This window comes from Oncorhynchus mykiss, chromosome 30 (genome assembly GCF_057628025.1).
Source record: "Oncorhynchus mykiss isolate SJ-2025 chromosome 30, ASM5762802v1, whole genome shotgun sequence".
Lineage (NCBI taxonomy): Eukaryota > Metazoa > Chordata > Actinopteri > Salmoniformes > Salmonidae > Oncorhynchus > Oncorhynchus mykiss.
The window spans coordinates 31,481,892-31,499,747 of NC_143051.1; the positions used below are offsets into that span (position 1 = coordinate 31,481,892).

General features: G+C 41.6%; 3 protein-coding genes across 6 annotated transcripts; 1 reads left to right on the plus strand and 2 right to left on the minus strand.

Moving 5' to 3' along the window:
- Nucleotides 1-2,291: 2,291 nt before the first annotated feature.
- LOC118946484 (protein JTB) lies at nt 2,292-6,576 on the plus strand. 4 transcript variants are annotated; one of them, XM_036971247.2, is made up of 6 exons: nt 2,292-2,687; nt 3,669-3,856; nt 3,945-3,985; nt 4,294-4,379; nt 4,903-4,982; nt 5,282-6,576. In XM_036971247.2, the coding sequence occupies exons 2-6, from the start codon at nt 3,759-3,761 to the stop codon at nt 5,436-5,438; spliced, it is 462 nt and encodes a 153-aa protein (XP_036827142.1). In that variant the 5' UTR covers nt 2,292-2,687; nt 3,669-3,758; the 3' UTR covers nt 5,439-6,576. The 4 variants fall into 4 exon arrangements, with proteins under 4 accessions (XP_036827142.1, XP_036827144.1, XP_036827143.1 ...); XM_036971249.2 differs by having other exon boundaries at nt 4,906-4,982; XM_036971248.2 differs by having other exon boundaries at nt 2,539-2,670.
- Nucleotides 6,577-7,917: 1,341 nt separating this feature from the next.
- On the minus strand, nt 7,918-10,684 carry si:ch211-191i18.4 (uncharacterized). Its single transcript, XM_021560462.3, has 3 exons — nt 8,766-10,684; nt 8,455-8,580; nt 7,918-8,123 (listed from the first exon to the last, which is right to left on the minus strand). The coding sequence occupies exons 1-3, from the start codon at nt 8,958-8,960 to the stop codon at nt 8,010-8,012; spliced, it is 435 nt and encodes a 144-aa protein (XP_021416137.1). The 5' UTR covers nt 8,961-10,684; the 3' UTR covers nt 7,918-8,009.
- A 5,567-nt stretch (nt 10,685-16,251) lies between these two features.
- On the minus strand, nt 16,252-17,559 carry LOC110488290 (cocaine- and amphetamine-regulated transcript protein-like). The gene is made up of 3 exons (XM_021560460.3): nt 17,258-17,559; nt 16,801-16,890; nt 16,252-16,555 (listed from the first exon to the last, which is right to left on the minus strand). Exons 1-3 carry the CDS (start codon nt 17,402-17,404, stop codon nt 16,448-16,450), a joined length of 345 nt encoding a protein of 114 aa, XP_021416135.1. The 5' UTR covers nt 17,405-17,559; the 3' UTR covers nt 16,252-16,447.
- Between the last annotated feature and the right edge of the window lie 297 nt (nt 17,560-17,856).

Here is a 17,856-nt window from a genome sequence, read left to right on the forward strand (position 1 = left end):
GTATAGTTGGAGACAGTACCAGAGGTAACAAGAGAGAGTTCAGTTTTTGATCCACACAGGATACAGCAAGACCCGGCGCCCAGAAGACAGTATCCCGGAGAGGGTCTCTTGGGGGAGACCTATTATTTTCTTTTGGATTATTATTTTAATAAACACCTTTGAAACTGAGCTAATCCTACTCTGTCCGTGTCTGATCTGTGTAAATATTTTGACCCAACCCCCTGGTGTGCCACAGCTTAAACTAATAACACAAATGATAAAAAATGATTGTCTATATTGAATAAATCATTTAAACTTTCACAGTGTAGGTTGGGAAAAGTATGTGAACCCCTAGGCTTCTCAAAAGCTAATTGGAGTCAGGAGTCAGCTAACCTGGAGTCCAATCAATGAGATGAGATTGGAGATGTTGGTTAGAACTGCCTTGCCCTATAAGAAATACTCACAAAATGTGAGCTTGCTATTCACAAGAAGCATTGCCTGATGTGAACCATGCTTTGAACAAAAGAGATCTCACAAGAATTAAGATGAAGAATTGTTGACTTGCATAAAGCTGGAAAGGGTTACAAAAGTATCTCTAAAAGCCTTGATGTTCATCAGTCCATGGTAAGACAAATGGTCTATAAATGGAGAAAGTTCAGCACTGTTGCTACTCTCCCTAGGAGTGGCCGTCCTGCAAAGATGACTGCAAGAGCACAGCACAGAATGCTCAATGAGGTTAAGAAGAATCCTACAGTGTCAGATAAAAATGTACAGAAATCTCTGGAACATGCTAACATCTCTGTTGACAAGTCTACGATACGCAAAACACTAAACAATAATGGTGTTCATGGGAAGACACCACGGAAGAAGCCACTGCTGTCCAAAAAAAACATTGCTGCACGTCTGAAGTTTGCAAAAGTGCACCTGGATGTTCCACAGCACTACTGGCAAAATATTCTGTCAACAGATGAAACTACAGTTTAGTTGTTTAGAAGGAACACACAACACTGTGTGGAGAAAAAAGGCACAGCACACCAACATCAAAACCTCATCCCAACTGTAAAGTTTGGTGGAGGGAACATCATGGTTTGGGGCTACCTCATTGCCTGGACAGCTTGCTATCATCGACTGAAAAATGAATTCCCAAGTTTATCAAGACATTTTGCATGACAATGTTAGGCTAACTGTCTGCAAATTGAAGCTCAACAGAAGTTGGGTGATGTAACAGGACAAGGACCCAAAACACAGAAGTAAATCAACAACGGAATGGCTTCAACAGAAGAAAATACACCTTCTGGAGTGGCCCAGTCAGAGTCCTGACCTCAACCCGATTGAGATGCTGTGGCATGACCTCAAGAGAGAAGTTCACACCAGACATCTCAAGAATATTGCTGAACTGAAACAGGTTTGTAAAGAGGAATGGTCCAAAATTCCTCCTGACTGTTGTGCAGGTCTGATCCGCAACTACAGAAAACATTTGGTTGAGGTTATTGCTGCCAAAGGAGGGTCAACCAGTTATTAAATCCAAGGGTTCACATACTTTTCCCACCCTGCACTGTGAATGTTTACACGGTGTGTTCAATAAAGACATGAACACGTGTAATTGTTTGTGTGTTATTAGTTTAAGCAGACTGTGTTTATCCATAGTTGTGACCTAGATGTAGATCAGATATAATTGTATGACCAATTTATGCAGAAATACAGGTAATTCCAAAGGGTTCACATACTTTTTATTGCCACTGTAGGTGTTCTTTTTGTCCAGTTGGGAAAGGGTAGTGTGGAGTGCGATTGAGATTGCGTCATCTTTGGATCTGTTGGGGCGGTATACGAATTGGAGTGGGTCTAGTGTTGCCGGGATGATGGTGTTGATCATAATGTATGATAGAAGTGTGTATCTACCATTGTTTATGAATAGACACAGCCATGGTCTACCAGTATCTATACTGTAATAACCATATTGGGGACACAGTGTACCTGTATCCCCAATACCCTCCTGTACCCACCTATATATCAGGTATTGGGGACATGCATTGGCTACAGTCAACTGGAAATTAAGTAGGCATAGATTTGATCTGACATGAACAAATATCAGGTTAGATACTATAGAACCACATTACACATAAGCCCAAAATATACATTTGAACAAAAGTGAAATAAAGTAGGTCAACATGATATGAGACAACAAATGTGGCAATAGGGAGAACCTGGGACCAGTGAGTGAGGATTTTGTTGAATTATAAGGATTTTCATTGGAGGGGGTGGAGTTCTGCAGTGTTTTCTGTATATTGTGAGCAGTTCAATGCACTATTCTCAGAGCCAGGTAGAATATAGACAAAATAGGGCATGGTGGACCTGGGCGGACCGGCCCCTGGTCATTTCAGTTATCCAGACTCTGGCATTTAAATAGGTTTTCAGTTCTTTCACTATCAGCAGACCTAGACACACGTTATTTTCCCTGAACAGATAGGTTTAACACATGGGATTGTGTACAAGTTCGCAAGTTTGCGTTCTAGACAAGCGCTAGAGGGAGCTATCGCTAATGACACCGGGTCAACCAGGATGCAACGCATTTGAAGACGTACGGTTACGTATTCATTAGCGTTTCCAACATGACTCAAAATGGCGGTGCACTTCTCCACTAAACGGCTATTCAAGGACTGAACGAAAACAACAAAATCACACTAAGTCTTTGTGAGACATCTGTTAAGGTTTGCTTTTCAACGAATAATATCTAACATTACATTTGTATGATCAATTATTTCAGCATGCTAATCAGAAGGGGTTCCGGTGACTAAGTTATGCTACTAACGTTAGCCGTCTTCTCGCTATGTTAGCTAGTAAACCTAAACCCCCGCCAGGCTAACGAGACTAGCGACTCTACTGGGTACAAAATAGCCGGCTGTTAATCATGTTGCTTTCTATGTCATGTAGCTAGCTAACTTGCTTGATAGTTATTGCCTAAACCAAGTTATGATAGTACTACGTTACTAGCTATAATCAAATGATTAGTGGCACGATATCAAACTAACCTATTATTTAAGTTACCTTTTAACTAGGTAACAGTTAGCTAGTTAAGTTCCATAACTTGATTTAGAACTGTTGCCAGCTGTTCGCTAGCTAGTTAGCAACAACACTCCCTAAAAGCGACCCGCATTGTCTGCTTTGTTAATATGTTTATGCAGCAATTACCTAATATTACTAATGGAAAGATGATATAAAGGTTGAAGTCCAGTTGACTGGAAGGTTTGCTGCATTGTCTCATTCACTGCTGAGTGAACAGAGAGAAATGGCTGGATACGTTTTTTCATCATGAAGTCAGTTCGATGGTTAGCTAGTTAGCGTAATGCTTTGTTCAGCAGACCCTGCCCACATAGGTAGGTGTCCACAGTCAACCTACGGCGTATCTGTTGGGGGGAGTAGTTTAAATGACTGGAAGACAGCGTATGAGGTCCAGCGCTAGGCTAGGGAGGAAAACACATTTGGACTTGAACCATCATGCTTCCATTGAACATGTAACGTTAATGCGATTAACAGTGGCATCTAGATAAGCTTCTTTGACCTCTGTTAAAGTGTCTTAGTGGTTGCTAATTATAAATGGGCTAAATGGATGTTTGGTTGTTGAACATGGGCATTCCCTGTTGCCCAATGTTTCAGTCTCTTATTATGGTAGTGGTTTGATTGTGTAACAGGTTTCAGCCATTTTGGACCATAGAGAATAATTCCACGATGACAAGCTTCAGGCCTTGGTTGTAATTGTGGCACACACCACACGCACCTGCATGGGGAGGATGGAGAGCGATTGCAGGATCCCCATGTCGTGTTTGAGGCCCAGAATCCTGGCCTTGCATGCACTCTTCTGGGTTTTGGTGTCTCTCAGGTGAGTGTGCTGGTGTCATCCTTCTTGCTGATAAGCCTTTATGCTCGACATTGCTTCAGAGCTTAACCCTCATTACTGTCTCTTTCAGAGTGTTTGGTGCAGCTCTGCTGAGTGAGGAGAAGACCACAGGTGCTATACTTTTTTATCAGTATTTGATAAGAATGAGTTGGAGAACATGAGTACAGGATTGATGTGGTGCTGCAAACATAAATGCCAGTGACTGCTCATACATCGTTTGTATAGCAAGTTAGCAACACAGTTCACAGAGAAGCACATGTTTGTGTGTGGGGCTGATAAACTGGAGCTTCTACTTCACCCGTGTCAGGGGTATAAACAAAAGTGTCACTGGTCATGTCATTCAGCATAATTTCTGTCAAAACTATTCTCAGTCCTTTTCAGATACTGATTCAAGGCATTGTGTTTCGCCTGTGTTTTAGTGGCCAGGCCGGTAACCACCCCCTGTTGGCAGATGGAGGAGTTTGTGGTTGCAGTGGAATGCTCCCGGTGCAACACTTTACAGTCGGTGAGATCTCTCTCTTTGTCATCTCCCTCCCCACACTTGTCCTTTCTTCCGCCAATAGTTATCTGGTTAATAGACAGTTTATTATTGGGAGATGTGAATATCTCTCTAAACATGAATGCAGTATATTCAATGTATGCTATTAATGTAGTCGTGTTTTATGCTACCTCACAGTCCGTGGTTGCTTATGACAGTGGACTTCAAGCTGCAACAAGCCCTTTTAACTGTAAGCTATAGAGAATACTGGGATACTCTTATCTGATTTTAAAGTAGGCAGGTTTAAGCTAGCCCAGTGAAAGAGAAAAACACAGTCTGTTATTATAACCTGGTTTAAGACACTTCCAAGCTAAACACAAACCCTCTCCAACTTTTCTGTTGGGCTTGTATATCCAGTGTAAACCCATCGAATTCCCTTGCACCTTCCACCAACATGTTACTGTCATGAAAACATTGTTTTCTGTGTCTGATACATCATTTTCGACAGTTTGTAGACTAGACGCCCTTAACCATCCTGTCCTCCCTCTAGAAGTCGTGGGCAGCATGTATTCAGACGGGATACGCGGAGAGGATCAACTGCACCAAGTCTAATAAAGATGAGTACAAGAGGTGAGTCCCCACCCCTACAACTTCTATTGCCATTTCGTTGTGATCTTGTGATGCCGAGCTGTCTCTTGATTTCACAGGTTGAACCTAGATCTTGTGTGAATTGGATGTCATTAACCAGACTTTAGATAACTTATCTTAAGAAAACACTATGAAGCGCTTTTTCATAACAGATTACAGGAGACAAACTCAAATGTTAGACTACTGCACAGACTGATTTTTAAGGTTGAATTTTACACATGATAATAATGATTCTGTCAAGCTTTCTATCATGTATACGCTTGTTTCCCTTCTGCTCGTAGCTGCCGCTCTACCCTGATGGAGGAACACCTTTTCTGGAAGTTTGAAGGAGCCACGTTGGGCCTCACCATACTATTTGCGCTCATAGTGGTCGCTAGGCAACGTTCGCTGGACCGGCTTGCCTCCGAGAAAGTCCGCAGGCAGATCGAGTCCATCTAGCGCAGTACACCAGAGTGAAGAGACTAGTAGAACTCACCATGGTGGCTCATCTCAACATTTCAAACTGTTAAGAATTACCACAGCCGCTCCATTTCAACAGCATGGGGGCCTGGAGAACGTAATGTTCAATGGGCCAGACTTAGTAGAAAACTGTTTCCCTTTTTTGGGGGGGGGGGGGTTGTTGAAGAAATTAGGCCTGACAGTAACAAGCTTATAAAATCAAGATTGACAGTGAAACTCCAGCTCTAATTTTAACCCGCCAAAGCACAAATGGTGAACAGTGTCTGGCGTTTTGTCAATGGAATGAATAACCCTAAAGGGAATGGCTCTTCTGAGCAGGCAACTTGCAGTACTTTGATCTGGACAAAGTGATGAACGGGAACTGACTGCATTCTAAGTAGCAGTTCAAGCCACATACATTTCTTTGACATCTTTTGGGGTGGACTGAAACCTGTGTGAAACCTGTGTTGAATATACAGAATTGTCTGACAAATGCCAGAGACGTTTCTGGCACATGTTTCTGTTCTCTGAGAGAACCAATAATCTCATCTAGTGTCAAATGCCCTGTCTGACTTGGAAACATGGCCAAATAACTAGCTCTGTGACTCAAGTGGATCTAGAATCTGTCTTATAGGGGGATGAGTGTTGCAGTGTTACTGTGTACTGTTGTATGAGTTTCATGCTGCAGTGCTGTTTTTCACCTCCATGGGATTCATATTTCCAAGATTCAGTATTGGTGTTCTGCCAAAAGTCTATAATCACTAGGTTGTGAAAGGTGAAATCTTGTGTGTTTGGAGATTCCAGGCATGGTTCTAAACACAAACACTGACATTTGACTACTTTTTCATAAGAGTATAGCGTTATCCAATACACACAAACACACTGCACATATTTCTTTCTGTTTTCATTCATTTAAAAACTTAGTTGCATTTCCGCTGATGGAGACTCACTTTTTTCGACTCCCCTAGTAGGCTCCTAGTAACATTGGTCTCTGAGCTCAGTGATTGCCAGTATTTTATCATGGTTTTACATTTCAACTGTAAATAATGTATTTTTAGGAATTATGTGACGTGTTTTCCAGCCTCAGCAGCTCTCAAAGAGTTGAATTCTGCAAGAATAAATGGAAAATCGGACAACAGTTAATGTGTTTTTGTTGTAATTAAATAGGGTAACACTTCACACCCAGCGACATGACACGGTCATAACAGTTGATATCTGTTATATGGTCATAACACTGTCCTGAAGCATACATTTACACCTGTTGTGACATATTGCATGGCTGGTTATGACACGTGTCAACCCACATTTATTCAAATGTTTTTCTTTCCCCAACAATTTATTTTGTTTGTTTCTTAAGTCCTTTGTTTTTGTTGTAATGAATTCTTTAGTTGTGTTTTTTTTTCTCCATTTGAAATTACTTGCAGATAATACACTTTATGACACTGTCTTGAAGCATTATGACCATCCTGTGACTTTACTTGGACTAAGAAAATACTTGACTAAAAGTATAAAGTAAAAGCTATACATCAGATTCCTCATATTACGCTAATGGCACAATCTCTCCCTTTTTTCCCCCTTTACGGACAGACAGGCACATTTCAACACCCATTTCCGAATGTATTTGTGTTTCGTGAGTCCGCCAGATCAGAGGCTGTAGGTATGTGTTATATTGATAGGTGTGTGAATTGGATCATAAGTCTCTCCTGCCTGAGCATTCAAAATGTAATGACTACATTTTGGTGTCAGGTAAAATGTATGGGAGTAAAAAGTACATATTTTCTTTAGGAATGTAGTGGAGTGAAAGTAGAACTAGTAATTTACAGCCCCCCCCCCCCCCCCCAAAAAAAAACAGCTTACGTGATACTTAAGTAAAAATACTTTAAAGTTCTTAACACTGCTGTAAGCCAGATGGGCCTCTCACGTACATGCCCTTATGTCAATCATCAGTCCAAAAAAAAAGTATATTGTCCTGCTCCTGCATTCATCCCAGCATCAGCAACAGAGCATTGGGGTAGGTGCATGTCTGACATCAATGTGTGCGCAATTACAATGATTATTTAATATGGTAAATTTCAGAAAATGTTAGAAACATACTGTTGACAAGTAGGCTATGGTGTAATGGTATGTTTTGTGGGTTTTGAAACTTATCTAGGTGTCATAACCAGCCATAAAGTAACTACCGTGGTAGGTTTTTTTTGTGGGATTTGACACTTATGTTGGTGTCATAACCAGTCATAAAGTAATGCAATATGTCACAACAGGACCAAAAAGGTCAAGACAGTTTTATGACCCTATTATGACAGGCTGTTATGATGTGTAATGATGCGTGGTAAGTGTTACCTTAAATAAGCAAACTTTTCAGGGATGTAAGATACAAGTTGAACATAAAATATGAAAAAGAAGATTCCCAGAGTCAACTTGGACTTGTATTTGTGTCAAAAGACACAATTTGTGATGTACTGGGAAAGTGTTCCTTATATTTTTCTCTTGAAAATGTGCATTTATTTAGTTGCCAAAACAGTTTGACGGGAGACAAACAGCACAACAGACAAAGACAATCTAGATTGAACTCTACAGACTCCTCAGAAAGAAGTATTTACACTTTGATGCTCTTGGACAGCGGCAAATATGGCCATGTTGAGCTCCATCTTTGACCGAACAGTACTTGCCCACGTTGGAATTGCACTGAAAGAAAAGTACATGACAAAATTGATTCCATTGTTGATTTGTGTGTGCTAGATTGCACCGATGCCAAACAAGAATGAACCACTAGATGTCGCACTGGTACCACAATCAAACTGAAGGCTAACAATAGTAACTTGGGGCCCTACTCAATCAAAGCTGGTAGTCCTAACTGGGTTTTGATTGGGCCCGTGGTTTATAAAATGCTAAAATTAGAAAAAGGGCCAACTACTAAAAATAAGTTGTCCAACTGCATTTTTGACAAATTAGCTCAACAGAAAAGCAGATCTAGGAAGCATTAAAAAATGGTGGTTAGTTACAGCCAATAATGTACCAGAATTGTGATTCTCCTTCTGCGTAGACGTTGACATACTCCCGGAAGGCGGTTGAACTTGTTTCTCAAAACTGAGGAAGATATTTCCCTCTGAAGCTGTACCCTATCATGGACAGGGACACCCAACTAGAATAGAAGAGTGAAAATTACTTGGCTATATTGGGGCCGAGACCAAAGGCCTAATCATCATAGTCCATAGTACCATTAAACAATTATGTTCACTAGACGGAATTGATTCATATAATAAAGTTAGTCTTATATTAAATGACTATGCTGTTTAAATCATAGCCAGGATATCTAACCAAACTCACCTGTTTATGCTTGCGTGAGTCTCGTGTTTCCAACGACGGAACGTCCGGTAATCTTGCCTCTACTCCGACAGACAGAAAGTGCACACATAGAACACAACACATCAGCAGAAACAGCACAGTGAAATTCGTCATAGCGTGATTTCCACTAAATTGATTTCCACTAAATTGACAGTGGCACTGCTGATCTGTACGCATCAGAATGAGTGACCGAGTGATTCACTACGCGCGAGAGCTCTCCAAGGTGCTGAGCGCATTTCAGCTCAACCAATTTGACTCCGATGTCCACAAACAATATTTTGTCTCGACGTCAATAGCAGACGCTATTGCCGAGCCTCTTTAACAAGCACACTGCCCAGTGTGCGCAAACACTCTCCTAGATGCACGGTAATCTTTCCTTTTCTAAACGGGTTTAATGATCACATGACGTCCGTTGCAAATTACACTTTGACAGGTTGACACAAGCTGTAGGCCTTGGCGTTTAGCTCAAATGAACCAACCACGGTGTAGACTATATCCACAAGACAGAGCAAACATGGCCTATTAGCCTATCACACAATTTCCTTTAGTTAATCTACAGCGCCTTCATGTACATGTCTGATTTTTTCTTAGAGGTCCAATACAGCCGTTTTTTATCTCAAAACCAAATCATTTCTGGGTAACAACCTTATTAGCCAGGTTTCCCTCCAATTGGCCACGATTCAATATTCTTGCGAATGTTTAAAACATCTGCATAAAACAATATGTGCATTTTTCCAAGTGTTTCCATTAAATTGACTTGTTGCGGATTCAAGCTTTATGACATAGTGTACATGAAGATATGTTGCAGTTAAATTCCCATTGCATTGTCAACTCTACTGATGGTTTTGGCACCAAAAAAATGTGGCATTATATAGTGAATGTTACGGATACCATTATCCTGTGTGTGTCCTGTGTTCTTTTCTCTCCTTCTCCCCTCACAGGTGAAACTCATCACTACCCAATCAGTCACCAATCCAATCATCAATCAGAAGACACACCTCCTCCTGTTTCCTACCCTATCACAGTTCCTTTCCCTTGGTTTAAAAACCCCATCAGTTGTTTGCTCTACAGCGCAATCTCTCTGTAAATGGCATGTCTGTAGGGCTCTGTGGTTCACTCGCTCTGTGGTTCACTCGCTCTGTGGTTCACTCGCTCTGTGGTTCACTCTCTCTGTGTTTCACTCTCTCTGTGTTTCACTCTCTCTGTGTTTCACTCTCTGTGTTTCACTCTCTCTGTGTTTCACTCTCTCTGTGTTTCACTCTCTCTGTGTTTCACTCTCTCTTTTTATTAACCTCTCTTTTTATTAACCTCTCTTTTTATTAACCTCTCTTTTTATTAACCTCTCTTTTTATTAACCTCTTTTTATTAACCTCTTTTTATTAACCTCTTTTTATTAACCTCTCTTTTTATTAACCTCTCTTTTTATTAACCTCTTTTTATTAACCTCTCTTTTTATTAACCTCTCTTTTTATTAACCTCTCTTTTTATTAACCTTTTTATTAACCTCTTTTTATTAACCTCTCTTTTTATTAACCTCTCTTTTTATTAACCTCTCTTTTTATTAACCTCTCTTTTGTTTGAGCACCTCCATAGCACTTTGTCATCACCTGTGAGTATTGTTTTTGGTTATGGTGTTTGTGTTTGATTGCTGGTGGGAAAAGGGGAAACCAAGACAAGTCTCCCATGGGAAAACACTAACCGTAGGTAAACTTTGTTAAATACACTAGTTAGAACTGGGCGGACCACCCACTGTATTTTTGGTTAGTTAGTTAGCTATTGTTAAAGTAGGCTAGTCTAGCTTAGGGGTGTTTTTGAATACTTATTGTTTATTTCCTTGGGTCCAGCGCAGCCCCTTTTCCTGCTCCCCCCATTACCGTGTGTTTAGTAATAAACCTTGAGTTTGATGGTAGATTTCAGTTGTCCTGGTTATTTCGTTCACACTTTTACTTTGTCACTATTATAATTTGCCTGAGTTATGTTACGGGTCTCATTACCATCCCCCCCTAGACTGTCGGGCCAAAAGGGATTCGTAACAGTGAATGTGCCCACTCTGGTCTTGGCATGTGCGCTCTAGCCAACAGATTGCAGAAACAATGCGGGTATAACCTGTTACATAATGATATTAAATATCCGGGGTCTTATAATTTGTCAAATGGCAGCCAAGCATCGATCATTATGTGACCAGAAGAAGGAGCATCAAGCTCATCACCATCCACTTTCATCAAACTGTGAAGTTCATTATCATTTATTTAATTTGTAGCCTAAAAAACTGCATGCTTTTCTGAGTCATAGTGGGAGGGACCACACACCATATCATCGAGATACACCTCCAAGTTTACTTCGATATTTACAGTTAGATGGCGCTGACAGAGATGGTCGCCTCACTTCGGAATATTAGGAAACTATGCAGTATTTTGTTTTTTTATGTATTATTTCTAACATTGTTACCCCAGGAAATCTTAAGTCTTATTATATACAACCAGGAAGAACTCTTTGATATTAGAACAATGCCAATTTACCAACGTTATGACCAGGAATACGACTTTCCCAAAGCGGATCCTCTGTTCGGACCACCACCCAGGACAATGGATCTAATTCCAGTAGTCGACCCAAAACAACGACGCTGCAGACGAAGCGGCCACCTGGCCAAGCTCCGTAGATCTGCACATCGCCCACCGCTCCGAGTATACTACTAGCCAATGTCCAGTCTCTTGACAAGGTAAATTCGAGCAAGGGTTGCCTTCCAGAGAGACATCAGAGATTTTAACATTCTCTCTTTCACCTACCAAGAGAATTCTCGTCAGTTATAGTCACAGCTGGGTACATTCCCCCTCAAGCAGACACTAAGACGGCCATCAAGGAACTTCACTGGACTATATGCAAACTGGAAACCATACTTCCTGAGGCTGCATTTATTGTAACTGGAGATTTTAACAAAGCAAATTGCGCTATGAGCATGCGCATGCGCAATACCCTCGACCACTGCTACTCTAACTTCCCTGATGCATGCAAGGCCCTCCCCCGCCCTCCCTTCTGCAAATCTGACCACGATGCCATCTTGCTCCTTCCGTCTTATAGAAAGAAACTCAAACAGAATGTACCAGTGACGAGAACCATTCAACTCTGGTCCGACCAATCGGAAGCCACGCTTCAAGATTGTTTTGATCACACAGACTGGAATATGTTCCGGTCAGCCTCGGAGAACAACATTGACCAATGTGCTGACTCAGTGAGTGAGTTTATAAAGAATTTAATTGGAGATGTTGTAGCCACTGTGACTATTAAAACCTACCCTAACCAGACACCGTGGATGGATGGCGGCATTTGCGCAAAACTGAAAGCTCGATCTATCGCATTTAACCATGGAAAGAGGTCTGGGAATATGTCTGAATATAAACAGAGTAGTTATTCCCTAAATAAGGCAATCAAACAAGCAAAATGCCAGTACAGGGACAAGGTGGAGTCGCATGTCAACGGCTCAGACACGAGACGTATGTGGCAGCGTTTACGGGAAATCACGGACTACAAAAATAAATCCAGCCACGTGACGGACACCGACATCACGCTTCCAGACAAACTAAACAGCTTCTTTGCCCGCTTTGAGGATAATACAGTGCCACCATCGCGGCCTGCTAACAAGGACTGTGCTCCCCCCCCTCCTTCTCCGTGGCTGACGTGAGTAAAACATTTAAACGTGTTAACCCCCGCAAGGCTGCTGGCCCAGACGGCATCCCTAGCCGCGTCCTCAGCACATGCTCAGACCAGCTGGCTGGTGTGTTTATATTCAATCATTCCCTATCTCAGTCTGTTGTCCCAACATGCTTCAATATGGCTACCATTGTTCCTGTACCCATGAAGGCAAAGATAACTGAACTAAATGACTACCGCCCTGTTGCACTCACATCTGTCATCATGAAGTGCTTTGAGAGACTAGTCAAGGATCATATCACCTCCACCTTACCGGCCACCTAAGACCCACTTCCGATTGCATACCGCCCAAACAGGTTTACAGACGACACTATCGCCATCACACTGCCCTATCCCATCTGGACAAGAGGAATACCTATGTAAGAATGCTGTTAATTGATGACAGCTCAGCATTCAACACCATAGTACCCTCCAAGCTCATCATCAAGCTGGAGACCCTGGGTCTCAACCCTGCCCTGTTCAACTGGGTCCTGGACTTTCTGACCGGCCGCCCCCAGGTGGTGAAGGTAGGAAACAACATCTCCACCTCGCTGACCCTCAACACTGGGGCCTCACAAGGGTGCGTGCTCAGCCCCCTCCTGTAATCCCTGTTCACCCATGACTGTGTGGCCATGCACGCCTCCAACTCAATCATCAAGTTTGCAGACGACACAACAATAGTGGGCTTGATTACCAACAACGACGAGACAGCCTACAGGGAGGAGGTGAGGGCACTCGGAGTGTGGCGTCAGGAAAACAACCCCTCACTCAACATCAACAAAATAAAGGAGATGGTCGTGGACTTCAGAAAATGGCAGATGGAGCAGCCCCCTATCCACATCGAAGGGACAGCAGTGGAGAAGGTGGAAAGTTTTAAGTTCCTCTGCATACACATCATGGAGAAACTGAAATGGTCCACCCACCTGAGAAGGAGCAGCAGCGCCTCTTCAACATCAGGAGGCTGAAGAAATTTGGCTTGGCACCGAAAACCCTGACAGACTTTTACTGATGCACAATCGAGAGCATACTGCCGGGCTGTATCACAGCCTGGTACGGCAACTGCACCGCCCTCAATCGCTTGGCTCTCCAATGGGTGATGCTGTCTGCACAACACATCACCGGGGGCAAACTACCTGCCCCCCATGACACCTACAACACCCGATGTCACAGGAAGGCAAAAAAGATCAAGGACATCAAACACCCGAGCCACTGCCTATTCACACAGCTACCATCCAGAAGAGGAGGTCAGTCAGTACAGGTGCATCAAAGCTTGGACCGAGAGACTGAAAAACAGCTTCTATCTCAAGGTCATCAGACTGCTAAACAGCAATCACTAACTCAGAGAGGCTGCTGCCTACATTGAAACCCAATCACTGGCCACTTTAATAAATTGATCACTAGTCACTTAATACAATGACACTTGAAATAATACCACTTTAATAAAGTTGACATATCTTACATTACTCATATCACATGTACAGTATACTGTATTTTATACCATCTATTGCACCTTGCCTATGCCGCTCGGCCATCGCTCATCCATATATTTACATGTACATATTCTCATTTTAGCTCTTTAGATTTGTGTGTATTAGGTAGATGTTGGGGAATTGTTAGATTACTTGTTAGAAATTACTGCACTGTCGGTACTAGAAGCACAAGCATTTCGCTACACTTACATTAACATCTGCTAACTATGTGTATGTGACTAATACAATTTGTTTTGATTTATTATATCAATATTTGCGCATAAAGGTGTTTCCACTGCTATTTCTGTTATAACTTACCTTGTCTAGCATATTTTGTTTTGTCGACAGTTGGACAGTTTACAGACAAATTAGCTTTTTCTGTCAGACCTGTCGTAAAAAAAATGATCAGACAAGCCTTCAGAAAGTAGTCATACCCCTTAACCTATTCCACATTTTGTTGCGTTTCAGCCTGAATGAAAAAAAATTCTCACCAACCTACACACAATACTCCATAAAGACAAAGTGAAAACATGTTTTGCAGATTTCTTAAATTAAATACCAAAAAAATGTGATCATGTTACTTTTATACCCTTCCCCAGATATACAGTATGCCTCATCACAAACGTAGCTCTATAGACAGTTCCTTGGGACTTCAGGGTATAGTTTCTGCTCTGACATACTGTACACTGTCAACTGTGGGACCTTATATAGACCAGTGTGTTTCTTTCTAAAATCATGTCCAAACAATTGAATTGGCCACAGGAGAACTCTAATAACGTTGTAGTGATGTCTCAAGGATGATCAAAGGAAATTGGATGCACCTGAACTCTAATTTGGAGTGTCATAGCAAAGGGTTGTTGTCAAGACAAAGGGTGGCTACTTTGAAGAATCTCAAATATAAAATATATTTGGGCTTGTTGAACACTTTTTTTTTGTTTACTACTACTACCATGATTCCATGTGTGTTATTTCATAGCTTTGATGTCTTCACTATTATTCTACGATGTAGAAAACAGTCAAACTAAAGAGAAATCCTTGAATGAGTAGGTGTGTGCAAACTTTTTACGGGTACTTGATGAAAATTAGGTGTTTCTGTATTTCATTTTCAATACATTTGCAACAATGTCTAAAAACATGTTTTCATTTTGTCATTGTGGGTTATTGTGTGTAGATGGTTGAGGAAATAAATCAATTGAATCCATTTTGAAGGCTGTAAAGTAACACGTTGAATAAGTCAAAGGGTATGAATACTTTCTGAAGCCACAGTGCTTTACTCGCATAAAAAGGTTGGATGGAAACCTGGTTTCTGTGATTGTTTTCAATTAAAATGGCCGAAAAGAAACAAAAATAGCTTAGCAAAAGAGCAAGAATTTCGCTAGGACTGTGTGGGAGTGGTCTGAGTGGGGAGGGGGGGAACTAGCTGTCATTGGCAGAGAGGTTTAGGACTCTGTTTCTTATTGATCTGTCCGCTAATTTACCACCTGGTGAACTCAAAACAGGTATTTTCAAACAGCTCTTAGACTAAAAGGGCATTATCATCATAAAAATGTCACAGCATTATTCCAACCTTGTAGTATGGAAATATATATCAAATACAGGTCAATCACGCTTCTGACCTGGCCCTGGTCCTTTAATATCTGAAATCTGTATTTAAAAAAAGCCATATCTCATCTTCATATCGCACGCATTATTCGTATGATCTCAGCGAAAAGGTCAGACAGGGTGATCTAAGATGTGATAGAAAAGTGCGTCATAGATTTTGTTTTATGTACACCCGCCTCCTTAACCATTTACGGAGTCAGGCTCCAAATCCGTCTGGTATTAAAGATCACCACTTGTCCATCCAGGTCAACTCAAATCTTGAGAGATTGATTCATATTTGGTTGGAAAGTCTTAATGATGGCAGCACAATTAGTCATATGCATAGTAATTGTGGAGCGAAGTGCAGCGAAGACAACTGCAGCAAGACAGCAGTGACTGGATCACTCGGCAAGATTAAGGCCTATTGCATTAATGTAAAATTACGTCCAAACGTAAAGTTTATCACCTTGGTCTTTTATCAACGAACTAAAATGTGAGACATTTTCAGACAACGTGTTTGAATGAACACGTCTTTTTAGATAGCATTTCTGATGTGTGCAACCTCATCTCATTTTTCGACTTTCAATGTCATTATAAGCAACACATTTGGAGATTAACCTAAATAAACGGATTTAATTGCAGCTGTAGGGCTACAAATGCAATAGGAAAATAAGAAGTGAACTTTTGATTTAATAACACATCAAAAAGGGCCCGTCTACAATGCAAGAGGATGCGTGGAGCTTTATGGAGAGGTTTTATTAAACGAAAATAAATACATTTGTTTATACTTCCAGAAGACAAAGGAATTCAAGACAGTCATACATGCAGACTGACATTTACATTGGTAACGGTACAGGTGCATGGGCGTATCACAAGCCTTGGTCTCGGAAATGTTGTGCGCCTGAGGGGATAGGTCTGTGACCGGGGTCAGTAACAACGCAAGAAGAATGTGTTGCATGCCGTGCCTCGCAGACAGTCACAAAGCCTTCCGATGCGCGGCCCGTGCTTCATAGCGCACCGCTCTCCAACATCACACTAAATATGAGAGGAGAGAGAGTGTTAGCAAAATTCGTTAGGTCCTACTTGCACATTTCTGTTCCCAAATAAAAGCACATTCAATGTAACAGACAACTTCCGACAGCACCGTAGGCTCTGCTGGCACTCCAAATATATGACTCTCTCAGACAACCTTTTGCGCTCATTCAGTTTTGCGTTAGGTGCGTTTTGGAACTGAGATATGTAAGGTAGATGTAAAAGAACGTAGGTTATTCTTGACTTACCCGTGGAATGAGACTTGCTTTCTTCTCCACTGATAGACCTATCATGTTGTCTTGCTGCCCGCCTTCTAGAAGCCCCTCGAGCACATCAGCCTGAAAAAAGTCGCCAATAAAGATATTTAGAACCATCTTCACTATCAACCCAAATAAATATTGCATGGCATCTATTTCTCGACATTAGCTTGAAGGCGGAACGATATAATCGGCTACTTGACATTGGGCAAGAATGGGCGCAAATGCATAATGTACATAATAGATATCTTACTTAGCTAATTTGAACACATAAGGTAAAAGTAGACTGTCCTCAATCTCCATCACAGAATAGTTACACATCGGTTGATGGTACAACATAAATAAATGCTTGAACAAGTTCTGGATTGGTTTGAGCCGAAACAAACTGTTTTATCCTAAAATCCACAAAAAGGACAGAAAAATAAGTAAATTAGTAAATTTGACACACCAAATTTCTGGTGACATATCCCAGTGGAAATTGTTCCTCTTGTGAAGAGAGTGTGTTATCGGGTGACATCTGCTCCTGGCAATCAACACTGAAGACAGACAGACAGACGCCCAGGTAGAAGACTGCGCGGACCCTGATGCTGTCCATGGTGCTGAAAATCTTCCGCTTGAACTGAGAGGATGCGAAACAAGTCGTACTTCAGCAAAGTTCTCTTGGCAACTATCTGTGACTTTGGTATTATTCTCTGCCTCTCTATTTTGCAGTTCAGGTCCTCACTCTTCTGCTCATGGGTGCTGCACTTGCTTCTGTTGTTGCTTGGAAACTTTCTCTATTTATATAGAACCAGCCCGGTGCTGCTCCCATTTCGCTCGAACGTCATCACCTTGGTCTCCTCAGACCGTGTTTTGCACGGATTGGGTGAGATGGGTATCTCGGTCAATGATATTAAACATTCCCACCACTCCAAGGAATTCAACCACCAGGGTGAAACTTTAGGAGCCGATCCATAGTAGTGGGATGTAGTTTTGGGGTGCTGCGATTTCAGGGTGGGGGGTAGGGATGCAGGTAAGAACAGCATGCACAGTGGACTACTTTTTATG

Coding starts and splice junctions, on each gene's coding strand:
- LOC118946484 (XM_036971247.2), top strand. CDS start 3,759: ATGGGGAGGATGGAGAGCGATTGCAGGATCCCCATGTCGTGTTTGAGG. Junction 3,986..4,293: donor GAGTGAGGAGAAGACCACAG/GTGCTATACTTT, acceptor CCTGTGTTTTAG/TGGCCAGGCCGGTAACCACC. Junction 4,380..4,902: donor GGTGCAACACTTTACAGTCG/GTGAGATCTCTC, acceptor TCCTCCCTCTAG/AAGTCGTGGGCAGCATGTAT.
- si:ch211-191i18.4 (XM_021560462.3), bottom strand. CDS start 8,960: ATGCGTACAGATCAGCAGTGCCACTGTCAATTTAGTGGAAATCAATTT. Junction 8,581..8,765: donor ACTCACGCAAGCATAAACAG/GTGAGTTTGGTT, acceptor CTTCTATTCTAG/TTGGGTGTCCCTGTCCATGA. Junction 8,124..8,454: donor GAAGGAGAATCACAATTCTG/GTACATTATTGG, acceptor CTTTTCTTTCAG/TGCAATTCCAACGTGGGCAA.
- LOC110488290 (XM_021560460.3), bottom strand. CDS start 17,404: ATGGACAGCATCAGGGTCCGCGCAGTCTTCTACCTGGGCGTCTGTCTG. Junction 16,891..17,257: donor GATATGTCACCAGAAATTTG/GTGTGTCAAATT, acceptor GACTTTTTTCAG/GCTGATGTGCTCGAGGGGCT. Junction 16,556..16,800: donor AAGCAAGTCTCATTCCACGG/GTAAGTCAAGAA, acceptor TCTCATATTTAG/TGTGATGTTGGAGAGCGGTG.